At 43.4% G+C, this 13881-nt stretch overlaps 1 protein-coding gene across 1 annotated transcript; it reads right to left on the bottom strand.

The window, feature by feature from the left end:
* Positions 1 to 41: 41 nt before the first annotated feature.
* Positions 42 to 4359, bottom strand: LOC125527641 (phytochrome-associated serine/threonine-protein phosphatase-like). The gene is made up of 10 exons (XM_048692155.2): positions 4099 to 4359; positions 3783 to 3929; positions 3630 to 3697; positions 2334 to 2391; positions 2030 to 2140; positions 1898 to 1948; positions 1501 to 1644; positions 1330 to 1425; positions 1171 to 1242; positions 42 to 398 (listed from the first exon to the last, which is right to left on the bottom strand). Exons 1-10 carry the CDS (start codon positions 4342 to 4344, stop codon positions 315 to 317), a joined length of 1077 nt encoding a protein of 358 aa, XP_048548112.1. The 5' UTR covers positions 4345 to 4359; the 3' UTR covers positions 42 to 314.
* Positions 4360 to 13881: the final 9522 nt, after the last annotated feature.

The raw sequence follows: 13881 nt of genomic DNA on the forward strand, positions 1-13881 counted from the left end.
GAGTTCTCCAGCTGACTGCTGAGCAAGATACAATGATGCCCTGCACAAGCAACAATATTTCCTCTTCCTCCATGTGTTCATACATCATATCTTCTAGAATGCACACTCCAAGTTGGTTCTAAAATACAGAATTGAACTTAGGTGTGGACAGGCGATGAAGGACAAAACCAGGGCCATTGGCAGCTATGCTCCCAGTAATCTATTGTATACAGCAGGTTAAGACAAGCGGTGAAAAATCAAATGCATCAGATGATCAGATTGCACTGTGGGCTGAAGCTACAACAATGAACACCAAAAATAATGTACAAAGGAGGTCAAAGGAAATACGGGACCGCACTTCTCGGCCCTCGCATTTGGTTGTTCTCGTCCGTCTCTGTGAAGATCTTGACATCTCGTTCCTGCCAACGGAGTTATAAGGGTCGATAAAATTATGAAAATACAAAAGGTGGCATAATCAGTCCCCACAAAAAATGACATAACAAATCTCCTTTTTTAAGATAATAACTGAAAAACATGGTATGCATAAAACGCAGGAGTATCAGGTACTGCAACATTAGGGAATTGAATGGAGATTGTTGTAATTATTATGCTGTCTACTTCTCTTTATCAAGGAAAGATAGAAGGCACCAGTTCATTTGTTACCAACCAAGCCACATTCGCCTGTTTATTGGTAAGTCTACAGCTTGGAAGCTGGGATGGTATGTTCCTTCTCAGAATCTCAGGTCATATTAACTTGCTTACTCTGGGCTAACTTCTTTTCAAGACTCTTATTACTGTTAGTTTGTTAATATCAAGAGTGCACAGAAATACAGGAGCGACTTCATCAATCATAACAGGAACTGTTGCAACTTGCGCTGCAATGCTACTATGTAACAAGGATCAAAACAGCCTGAAAATCAAATCGCAGCTTCTGTTCTCTATCTGGATATGCCATCAGGAGCTCCGGAGTTCATACACAAAACAGTGAAATTATCACTATATACCTCACCGATAGACTCAAGAAGGTTTCCAATGGAACCTATCAAAGCCTGAGTAGGAACGATTTCTTGAAAGTTTTGAAGCCAATAAAGCATGTCTAGCAAATTATCGCAGGCGAAGACAGCAGTAGGCATAACGTACATAAAACACAATTGAAGAACTAAGTCTGGTAGTGATGATGGTGTGACCTACCATAGTTTCGCTGAAGCTTAGTATAGAAGCAACATTCCCACATCTGTAACAATAATTAGGTGCAGACCACACCTGGAAAAAGTACACAAATAAACAGTGAGCATCTGGAACTACATGCAAGTTCTCGGACAATTCGACATGTGTAAATGGAGAGCTTACAGTTACAAGACCCTTGTCTGGGAACATGTACTTTAGGCCTTCCTGGACTAGTTGATGAGCCCGACAAACTAACTCAAGATTGTTAACATGGTTAAACTGCATCAGAGCAACAAGCATCAGTAAAAACCTTATATGGAGACAACCTGAAATGAAAAGAGCAATATGCCATACCTCGGTTGTCACCCGTGATCCAAAAAGCCAACCTGCTCCACGGGGACTAACACCCCATGTCTCTATCTCCTCTGGGTCACTCCACATCAGATCACAAAAAGGTCCTTCATGGGGAATTTCGCAGTTGCGATCAATTGTCCGCATCTGGACACAACAAATACATTTGAAATTACTCATGAGATTTCCAATTTGGTTTGGTATTTCACTGGGCACTGTCTTAAACAATCCAGTCTACTCAAAGGGACATTGGATTGAGCTAATTGAATACATGAAGTTCACAAATTAATTTGACACATGAAATGTGGATAACTATATCTTAAATTATGATTTCACCACAGCAGAGTAAATGAAAGCATCATTTCAGGAATATGAGCCAAAAGTGAATAGAATGACTAACCTGATCAACTGTACGTATATCAGGTGAAAGGCCACCATGAACACAGAGGACCTAAATATTTCAGTATGTCACTAAGTATGACTTAGCATCATGTGAACCTAGGACTTAACATGTTTACTCAAAGTAACTTACTGTGCCATTAATGATCGCCGAAAGAGTAAGGTAGTCAAAAACATCAGTGCAATACCTCCATGCATTCGCATTCCCATACTTCCTCTGACACTCGTCATAAAAACCATAAACCTAAAAAAAGATAGAAACCTTAGGATACACACATGACAGATTGGTTTAGTTGCAGATAGTATTGGTTAACCAGCATAAAGCTTCAAAGCAAATAGAATAAGAGAGATTCTAGTTCCAGTTAGAAAGGAAGCATGTGACACAAACTAAAAATTGAGAAAAGAAATAGCATTTGAATATTACAAAAGGATTGTACCTGCGTCAACTGTCTGCTTTCATGGTTTCCACGCAGAAGGGTTATGTGGCCAGGATACCTAATGATAATCATGAAACTAAATAAATTGAAAAATAAATTTGTCGTGATACCAATCTATTTGAAAGCAAGTCCTCTTTTTGTTTTGGAATTGAAATAACTCTTCGAGTGCAAAGAAAATAAACTGGGTTCGAACAGAAATATTCAATGTTAGCCATTGTCCAATATGGATTCAGCAAGTATGTTAATCCTGAGAAATTTTATTAAGCATGAAGCAATGGTTCCATTCTACAGCAAAGGAGTATCAAGTATAGCCCCCTGAACTTTCTAACTTCCCTTAGGCCTTGTTTGGATACACAGTTTTACCAGTACTAGTTTTCCATAGACTCGCATAACCGCCTAACAAACTAAAACCATGTTTGGGCTTTCCACCAAAAACATGGATAAGCAGGATTTGGTTTCCACAAAACCAGGAATCTGCGTTTTGTGAAAAACTACTAATAGTTGTTTTTGAGAAAACACGATCGTAGAAACCCACCGCAACTGATTTTTTCCAGTTCCACTTCTTTCGCAACAAATCCATTAGCACTGATTTTACAGTCATCAGGAGCTTGGATGGCCGGCGTGCATGCAAATTGACCCTGAGCATCAGCTCTCTACCGTCGGCCTGTACGTCGATGGAAGCGGATGTCGCCGCCCGTGCGGGGCGAGTGGAAGCGTTCACTGCCGTGCGCGTGCCGTGTTGGCGAGGGGAAGTAGCCACCGCCGTGCGCGTACGCCGGAGTCGTCATTAAGAAGCGGTCGATGCCGTCGTCCGCGCGCGACGAGTCGTCGAGGGAAAGCGGCTGCTGCCGTGCGCTCACGGCCAGTCCCCAGATGAAAGACGTTGCCGTCGTCCGCAACCAGCAGCTGAGCTTACCAAACATAGTTTTCTATAAACCGGTTATTCACAAAATAGTAGATAAAACTGGTTTTCCTAGAAATTAGCTGAAAACGCATTTTCTATATTCTTATCGCTAATCTCCATTATCCAAACAACCACTTAGGTAGAAACAACCCTCCTAGCAACGTTACATATGAACTCCCATGTGCTGAATCAGTAACTACAGCATACTACTGAATTTGACAGCAAGCTAAAACACCACTAGAATTTTACAAAGGTGCTGTTTGGGAAAAGGAGCAAATTAAACAGCACATCATAAAGTATGTTAATGAGACTCAAGTAGCATACATGATATCCCTAAATGTGCAGAGCAAGTACAGTCATTCAATTGCTCAAGCAGACATTCAATGCCATACCTAGCTTTTAGAAGCAGAAGAATGGTGAAGACCTCAAGGCTGTTGAACCCGCGGTCCACGAAGTCGCCCTGCAAGTCAACACAAACTCAGTTCTTGAATCAGCGGGAAGGCCAATCCAGCCTAAGACACCAAACCGACAGCAGGGCCAGAGACCATGAATATGTAGTTGGTGTCCGGGACATGGCCCCCGGTGGCGAAGAGCTTCATGAGGTCGTGGAACTGGCCGTGGATGTCGCCGCACACCGTCACGGGGCTGTTGACCGGCTGCACGTTCGACTCCTCGATGAGGATCTCCTTCACCTGAAATGATTTCATCACACACACACAAGAGCATCAGCCACTCTGCTCAGCTCACTGAACAGCAGCGTAGAGCCGCACCACTGGCCAGGCGGCGGCGCCGGACAGTAGCGAAACGCCGGAGGGGAAGCCGGCGGGGTTGGGGCACCGGAAGGGGGGAGAGGGACTGTACGTATTCGCAGAGGGACTGGAGCTCGTGCTCGGCGAGGTGCTGCCCCTCCTTGACCTTGACGATCCACAGATCCAAATCCATCTCGCCCGAGCGCTGGAATCCCCCGGCTACGGCCTCCCGTTCCTCACCGCTAGGGTTTCGGCGGATTGGGGATTGGATTTTGGTGGGAGCGACGATTTTGTTTTCGATCCAATCAAAGGAGGCGGCGAGAGAGGGGAAGGGAATGGGCTCGAGGACGAGGAGCATGAATTTTCAATTCCCCTTTAGTTTTGGAATTTTTTTAAGCCTTGTAATCTTGGATAGGGATTTTCCCGTTGGCCCCACGTGTCAGGCCAGTCACTTCCTTCTTCATTTTTGCTTTTTCTTCAAATACCCATGTGATGTGATGAATTTCCTTTCAAAAAATATGTTTCAAACATGTGGTCCTGGTCCATAGTCTTGGGGATTGAACGCGAGGCAAATACATCAATGATGAGGATGAAGACGAAACATATGAGGAGGGAGGGTAGAGAATGAGGGCAGGAAGAAGGGTTGGCCAACAATCTAGATGGTTTATGGTAACCGATGATGGCCGGACATCGAGGAGGTGGTGTGTGTCAATGGATGAGCAAAGCAAAGAGAAAGGCCATGTAGAATGTGTAGATGAGGTGGTAGTAGCAAAAAAAAGGGTGTATAGCACACCCTAAGCCTGTGGCGCGACAAATTGTTGTGTAACTAGTGGCTGGGGCGCGTCCTTGGTGCGCCTCCTCTATGGTACTGTGCGTACTAATCTTGCTGGAGCATTTGGTGCAGCGCAAATGAGTGCCAATTGTTAAAAGAGAATACATGGAGTAGAAACTGCAGCAGCACAATACTAACTCATAAAGCACGCATGTCAATCTTAACAGAGAGGTGACCGTCTTACAAGATGGATGACTGATCATAGAGCATGTCGATCTATTGAAATCAAACTCTAACATCCTCTAAAAGGTATCACAGAGCATGGCGATCAGTTGAAATCAAACTGTACCATCCTCTAAAAGGTGGGCGATCACCAAAAGAGAGACATAGTTCACTAGATAATCAGAGCACAGGCATATTAAGTCTTAGAGAGAAACTAAATACATAGTTCATTGGGTCATCAGAGCACAGGCATATTAAGTCTTAAGAGAAAAACTAAAGACCATACATGGATCATATGTATAGGCGATAGCTGCGGCTGACAGTGGTGTGTCTAGAGACAGTGCACATGAGAGAGAGGCGGCGCCCTTGCTTGTGCTTGAAAAGGAAGGTGCAGATGTCACCTTGCTGAATGTTCGGGTGGTGGCGAAATTATGATTAGTTCGTCGTGATGGTGGCCCTCTTGTTAGTTCCAAGCATGAAGCGATCGTCGTGATGGTGGTCCATCTTCAAGCTTGACTGGTAGGGTATCATCGTCTCGGTGCATGTACTCCTTCAAATTGTTCTCAGCGTATTCCACCTGAAAGTAGTACCGTTGACAAGAGACAAGAGGGAAAAGAAGTGAGGGCATGACAAAACACAATATCATGCCACCATTAGTCTTCTTCCTAGCGATTCAATCTAGCATCCTAAAGGTTTGCAAAGGAATGTTGTGCATACCATCTATGCAGCCACTTCTAACCATGTCCTTCAGGGCTTCCCAAAACTTTCAAAAGCTATCCTACGCCGGTGCTTCACAAAAACTTCTCTTGTGTAGATATATGACATGGTAACTACAACACACTACTTGAATCTACAAAATATTTGTAGTACCTGAAATTGATAAGCAATCATTCAGGGTTAGTCGTATAGCCGTGTGGTTCTCACACTTTCTCTACGCAGTGGGGGGGGCAAACAATTACTCTTTGATAAAAAATTTAAAGGGGGATTCTTAGATCTGTGATTGCAACTGACAACAGGCACCTCATTCGTATTTCCCCATTTTTAATTATAATGAAATGTATAAAGAAAATTTATTACTGAATATACCTAGAGCTCTGCATATTTACCCTATACACCTTCAAATTTCCCCCTTAATATTGAAAACCTTGTTGGAGAGGCTATGGCTTTTGCTTCTTGAATGGGCATAATACTCCAGAGATGTAATTAAGAGTAAAAACAGATATATGCAGTAAAATAAAATGGACATGCAGATCCCATATCTTGACTACTATTAAACTATCATCGAAAAAGAATTAAATATCCTAATCTACAAAATTACCAAAAGATTGTAGAAGAGATACATCCATACTAAAACAAAACCACACATCGCCAGAACGCCCTCTGAGCAGACCATCGCAAATCGAAATTGATTCGAGACTTGTTCGCCAAGTGATGTTCATCGTTGTGGTGTTGCACAGTGGCACGGGAGGTCATGCTTTTCTATAGATGGCATACATGTATTAAGAATTCAACTAGAATTTACATATTCAGAACACTGGCTGCCACTTGTGGACAAAGGTTAACTGAAATGTAAATAAGTTCAAGGCTGCAATATTTAGAATGCAAGACAGATCCGTTTGTGACGGTTGCACATGAATTAAAACTCAGAACTGCGAGACCTGAAAAACTAAAATCCCACAAATTCATTAGAAAAGCTTACGATGTGGAGATTTCTTTCGCTTCCACAAATTCAACCTAAATTAAGACGGGGAGATTCACTTACATTTAGCTATGTGTAGATTTTTTTCGCTTCCAATGCTTCCATGCAGCATCAACATGCTGAACATCAAGCAAAGGAAGAAATAATGAGCAGCACAAACCAACAAATAAATCTAGTATCAGCTTGATATGAAAAAAAATCATACCATAAAATATTTGTTCAACTATTGTACACATCAAGAGAAACCCGCTTGATACTGAACATAATGGAATAAGAATAGTAATTAGTGAACTCATAACTATAGGTGTGAGAGGGGAAAGAACAACACATCATCATTTTCAAGTATAATAGTGAACCTCATACTATGCATATACACATCACTAAATTTTTCAGGTTTAGACAACCCAAGCTTAATAACTGAAACAAGAAGCAGGCGATGTTGTTGTTGGAAATATGCCCTAGAGGCAATAATAAATTAGTTATTATTATATTTCATTGTTCATGATAATCGTTTATTATCCATGCTAGAATTGTATTGATAGGAAACTCAGATACATGTGTGGATACATAGACAACACCATGTCCCTAGTAAGCCTCTAGTTGACTAGCTCGTTGATCAATAGATGGTTACGGTTTCCTGACCATGGACATTGGATGTCGTTGATAACGGGATCACATCATTAGGAGAATGATGTGATGGACAAGACCCAATCCTAAGCCTAGCACAAGATCGTGTAGTTCGTATGCTAAAGCTTTTTCTAATGTTAAGTATCATTTCCTTAGACCATGAGATTGTGCAACTCCCGGATACCATAGGAGTGCTTTGGGTGTGCCAAACGTCACAACGTAACTGGGTGGCTATAAAGGTGCACTACGGGTATCTCCGAAAGTGTCTGTTGGGTTGGCATGAATCGAGACTGGGATTTGTCACTCCGTGTAACGGAGAGGTATCTCTGGGCCCACTCAGTAGGACATCATCATAATGTGCACAATGTGACCAAGGAGTTGATCACGGGATGATGTGTTACGGAACGAGTAAAGAGACTTGCCGGTAACGAGATTGAACAAGGTATCGGGATACCGACGATCGAATCTCGGGCAAGTATCGTACCAATAGACAAAGGGAATTGTATACGGGATTGATTGAATCCTTGACATCGTGGTTCATCCGATGAGATCATCGTGGAGCATGTGGGAGCCAACATGGGTATCCAGATCCCGCTGTTGGTTATTGACCGGAGAGTTGTCTCCGCCATGTCTGCATGACTCCCGAGCCCGTAGGGTCTACACACTTAAGGTTCGATGACGCTAGGGTTATAGGGAATAGATGTACGTGGTCACCGAATGTTGTTCGGAGTCCCGGATGAGATCCCAGACGTCACGAGGAGTTCCGGAATGGTCCGGAGGTAAAGATTTATATATGGGAAGTCATCATACGGTCACCGGAATAATTCGGGGGGTTACCGGTATTGTACCGGGACCACCGAAGGGGTTCCGGGGGTCCACCGGGAGGGTCCACCTGCCCCGGAGGGCCCTATGGGCTGTGTGTGGAGAGAGACCAGCCCCTTAGTGGGCTGGGCGCCTCCCCCTTAGGGCCCATGCGCCTAGGGTTTGGGGGAACCCTAAAGGGGGGCGCCCCCCTTGCCTTAGGGGGGCAAGGCAACCCCCCTGGCCGCCGCCCCCTCCTCAGATTGGATCTGTGGGGGCCGCCCCCTCTCCCTTGCCCCTATATATATGTGGGGGTGGGAGGGCAGCCGCACCCAAGTTCTGGCACAGCCCTCCCCCTCTCCCAAGTCCTCCTCTTCTCCCGTGGTGCTTGGCGAAGCCCTGCAGGATTGCCACGCTCCTCCTTCACCACCACGCCATTGTGTTGCTGCTGGATGGAGTCTTCCCCAACCTCTCCTTCTCCCCTTGCTGGATCAAGGCGTGGGAGACGTCACCGGGCTGCACGTGTGTTGAACGCGGAGGCGCCGTTGTTCGGCGCTTAGATCGGAATCAACCGCGATCTGAATCGCTGCGAGTACGACTCCTTCATCCGCGTTCTTGCAACGCTTCCGCTTAGCGGTCTACAAGGGTATGTAGATGCACTCCCCTTCCCCTCGTTGCTAGATTACTCCATAGATTGATCTTGGTGATGCGTAGAAAATTTTAAATTTCTGCTACGATCCCCAGCAGTGGCATCAGGAGCTAGGTCTATGCGTAGTTTCTATGCATGAGTAGAACACAAGTTGTTGTGGGCGTCGATTTTGTCAATTTGCTTGCCGTTACTAGTCGTATCTTGATTCGGCGGCATCGTGGGATGAAGCGGCCCGGACCGACCTTACACGTACGCTTACGTGAGACTGGTTCCACCGACTGACATGCACTAGTTGCATAAGGTGGCTAGCGGGTGTCTGTCTCTCCCACTTTAGTCAGATCGGATTCGATGAAAAGGGTCCTTATGAAGGGTAAATAGAAATTGGTATATCACGTTGTGGTTTTGGCGCATGTAAGAAACGTTCTTGGTAGAAACCTATAGCAGCCACGTAAAAATTTGCAACAACAATTAGAGGACGTCTAACTTGTTCTTGCAGCATATGCCTTGTGATGTGATATGGCCAAAAGGATGTGATGAATGATATATGTGATGTATGAGATTGATCATGTTCTTGTAATAGGAATCACGACTTGCATGTCGATGAGTATGACAACCGGCAGGAGCCATAGGAGTTGTCTTAATTTATTTATGACCTGCGTGTCAACTTAAACGTCATGTAATTACTTTGCTTTATTGCTAAACCGTTAGCCATAGTAGTAGAAGTAATAGTTGACGAGACGACTTCATGAAGACACGATGATGGAGATCATGGTGTCATGCCGGTGACGATGATGATCATGGCGCCCCGAAGATGGAGATCAAAAGGAGCAAATGATATTGGCCATATCATGTCACTATTTGATTGCATGTGATGTTTGTCATGTTTTACATCTTATTTGCTTAGAACGATGGTAGCTTAAATAAGATGATCCCTTGTAATAATTTCAAGAAAGTGTTCTCCCTAACTGTGCACCGTTGCGAAGGTTCGTTGTTTCGAAGCACCACGTGATGATCGGGTGTGATAGATTCTAACATTCGAATACAACAGGTGTAAGCCAGATTTACACACACAATACACTTAGGTTGACTTGACGAGCCTAGCATGTACAGACATGGCCTCGGAACACGGAAGACCGAAAGGTCGAGCATGAGTCGTATAGAAGATACGATCAACATGAAGATGTTCACCGATGTTGACTAGTCTGTCTCACGTGATGATTGGACACGGCCTAGTGGACTCGGATCATGTTTCACTTAGATGACTAGAGGGATGTCTATCTGAGTGGGAGTTCATTGAATAATTTGATTAGATGAACTTAATTATCATGAACATAGTCTAAATTGTCTTTGCAAATATGTTGTAGATAAATGGCTCACGTCGTAACTCCCTGTTTCAATACGTTCCTAGAGAAAGACCAAGTTGAAAGATATTGTAAGCAATGATGCGGACTGGGTCCGTAGTCCGAGGAGTGTCCTCACTGCTACACAGAAGGCTTACGTCTTTGATGCACCGCTCGATGTGCAAACCCCTACAACGTCGTTTGTGGATGTTGTGAACACCTGACAGACACATCCTGATGACTACTTGATAGTTTAGTGCACCATACTTTACGACTTAGAATCGAGATTCCAATGACGTTTTGAACGCCATAAGACATATGAGATGTTCCAAGAGCTGAAATTGGGATTTCAGGCTCATGCCTGTGTTGAGAGGTATGAGACCTCTGACAAGTTCTTTTGCCAACAAGATGGAGGAGAATAGCTCAGCTAGTGAGCATGTGCTCAGAATGTCTGGGTGCTACAATCACTTAAATCAAGTGGGAGTTAAACTTCCAGATAAGATAGTGATTGATAGAGTTCTCTAGACACTATCACTAAGCTACTAGATCTTCGTGATGAACTATGACATGCAAGGGATGGAGTTAATCCTAGAGCTGTTCATGGTGCTTAAGACCGCAAAAGGTAGAAATCAAGAAGGAGCATCAAGTGTTGATGGTTTAACAAGACCACTGGTTTCAAGAAGGGCAAGGGCTAGAAGGGAAACTTCATGGATGGCAAACCAGTTGCCGCTCCAGTGAAGGAACCCAAGGTTGAACCCAAACCCGAGACTAAGTGCTTCTATTGTAAGGGGAACGGTCACTGGTAGAGGAATTACCCCAAATGCATGGTAGATAAGAAGGTTGGCAACTTCAACAAGGTATATACGTGTTATTAATGTGTACCTCACTAGTACTCCTGGTAGCACCTGGGTATTGGATACCGGTTCAGTTGCTATTATTGGTGACTTGAAGCAAAAGCTACGAACTAAACGGAGACTGGCTAAGGGCGAGGTGACGATGTGTGTTGGAAGTGTTTCGAAAGTTGATAAGATCACCATCGCACGCTCCATCTGCCTTCGGGATTAGTATTGAACCTAGATAAATGTTATCAGGTGTCTACGTTGAGCATGAATATGATTAGATCATGTTCATTGCAATACGATTATTCATTTAAGTTAGAGAATAATGGTTATTCTGTTTACATGAATAATACCTTTATGGTCATGCACCCAATGGTTCATTGAATCTTGGTCGTGGTCATACGCATGTTCACGCCAAAAGATGTAGAGTTAATAATGATATACCACTTTCTTGTGGCACTGCCGCTTAGGTCATATTGGCGTAAGATGCATGAAGAAACTCCATGTCGATGGATGTTTGGAGTCACTTGATTTTGAATCGCTTGACGCATGCGAGCCATGCCTCATGGGCAGGATGACTAAGACCCCGTTTTCAGGTACAATGAAACGGGCAAGTGACTTGTTGGAAATCATACATGCTGATGAGTGTGATCCAATGAGAATTGAAGCGTGCGGTGGATATCGCTATTTTCTCATCTTCACTGATGATTTGAGTAGATATAGGTATATTTACTTAATGAAGCACAAGTCTGAAACATTTGAAAAGTTCAAGCGATTTCAGAGTGAAGTTAAGAATCATCATAACAAAGAAGATCATGTTCCTATGATCTGATCAAAGGGGGATTTTCTGAGTTATGAGTTTGGCAATCACTTAAGACATTGTGGAATTGTTTCGCAGTTGAAGCCACCTGGAACACCACAACATAATGGTGTGTCCGGACGTCATAATCGAACCTTATGAGATATGGTGCGATCTATGATGTCTCTTACCGATCTACCGCTATTATTTTGAGGTTATGCATTAGAGACAGCTGCATTCACTTTAGATAGGACACCATATAAGTCCGTTGAGACGACGTCGTATGAACATTGGTTTGGCAAGAAACCAAAGTTGTCGTTTCTTAATGTTTGGGGCTGCGATGCTTAAGGCTTTAGCCGGAGAAGCTCGAACCCAAAAGCGGACAAACACATCTTCATAGGATACCCAAAGGTGACAGTTGGGTATACCTTCTATCTCAGATTCGAGGGCAAATTGTTTGTCGCTAAGAACGGGTCCTTTCTCGAGAAGGAGTTTCTCTCGAAAGAATTGAGTGGGAGAAAGATAGAACTTGATGAGGTTGTCGAACCTTTACTTCAACCAGAGAGTGATGCAACACAGAAAGATGTTTTCTGTGGCGCCTACGTCTGTTGAATAGGAAGTTAATGATAGTGATCATGAAGCTTCGGATCAAGTTGCTATCGAACCTCGTAGGTCGACAAGGATATGTACTACTCCTGAGTGGTACGGTAATCTTGTCTTAGATATCATGTTGTTAGACAACAATGAACCTACGAGCTATGGAGAAGCGATGGTGGGACCGTATTCCGACAAATGGTTAGAAGCCATGAAATCCGAGATAGGATCCATGTATCAGAACAAAGTATGGACTTTGGTGGACTTGCCCGATGATCGGCAAGCCATTGAGATAAATGGATCTTTAAGAAGAAGACGGACGTGGGTGGTAATGTTACCGTCTATGAAGCTCGACTTGTGGGAAAGAGTCTTTTTCACAAGTTTAAGGAGTTGACTACGATGAGAATTTCTCACCCGTAGCGATGCTTAAGTCCGTCGGAATCATGTTAGAATTAGCTGTATTTTTCGATTATGAGACCTGACAGATGGATGTCAAAAAACAAGTTTTCTTACCAGTTTTCGTAAAAAAGAGTTGTATGTGATACAATCAAAGTTTTGTCGATCCTAAGGATGCTAAAAGGTATGATGGCTCCAGCGATCCTTCTATGGACTAGAGCAAGCATCTCGGAGTCAGAATATATGCTTTGATGGAGTGATCAAAGCTTTTAGGTTTATACAATGTTTGCTAGAAACTTGTATTTACAAGAAAGTGAGTGGGAGCACTACAACATTTCTGATAAGTATATGTGGATGATATATTATTGATCCGAAATAATGTAGAATTTCTGGAAAGCATAAACGGTTGTTTGAAGAGTGATTTTCAAAGGAAGGCCTGGATAAAGCTGCTTACATATTGGGCATCAAGATCTATAGAGATAGATCAAGACGCCTGATGATACTTTCAAAGAATGCACACCTTGACATGATTTTGAAGGAGTTCAAAATAGATCAGTCAAAGAAGGGATTCTTACCTGAGTTGTAAGGTGTGAACTTGAGTAAGACTCAAAGCTTGACCACGGCAGAAGAAAGAATAAGGACGAAGGTCGTCCCCTATGCTTTTGTCATAGGCTCTATACGGTATGCCATGCTGAGTACCGCACCAGATGTGTGCCTTGCCACATGTCTGGCAAAAGGGTACAAAGGTGATCTAGGAGTGGATCACCAGATAGCGGTCAAAATTATCCTTAGAGGAATAAGGAAATGTTTCTCGGTTATGAGGTGATAAAGAGTTCGACGTAAAGAGTTACGTCAATGCAAGCTTAACACCTGTCCGGATAGCTCTGAGTAGAGATACTGGATACGCATAATGGAGCAACAATTTGGAATAGCTCCAAGTGGAACGTGGTAGCAGCATCTACGATATGACATAAAGTTTTGCGAAATACATAGGGATCTGAATATTGCAGACCCGTTGACTACAACCTCTCTCACAAGCATAACATGATCAAACCCAGAACTCATTGAGTGTTAATCACATAGTGATGTGAACTAGATTATGAGTCTAGTAAACTATTTGGATGTTGGTCACATGGCGATGTGACCTGTGAGTGTTA

Source organism: Triticum urartu, chromosome 1A, assembly GCF_056163025.1.
Source record: "Triticum urartu cultivar PI428250 chromosome 1A, HENAU_Tu73, whole genome shotgun sequence".
NCBI classification, from domain to species: Eukaryota; Viridiplantae; Streptophyta; class Magnoliopsida; order Poales; family Poaceae; genus Triticum; species Triticum urartu.

Excerpts from the sequence above, each read along its gene's own strand:
- LOC125527641 (XM_048692155.2), bottom strand. The coding sequence starts at position 4,344 with ATGCTCCTCGTCCTCGAGCCCATTCCCTTCCCCTCTCTCGCCGCCTCC. Across the intron at positions 1,645-1,897 it reads ATATACGTACAGTTGATCAG|ATGCGGACAATTGATCGCAA; the intron begins GTTAGTCATTCT and ends TGTTGTGTCCAG. Across the intron at positions 1,426-1,500 it reads GATCACGGGTGACAACCGAG|TTTAACCATGTTAACAATCT; the intron begins GTATGGCATATT and ends GCTCTGATGCAG.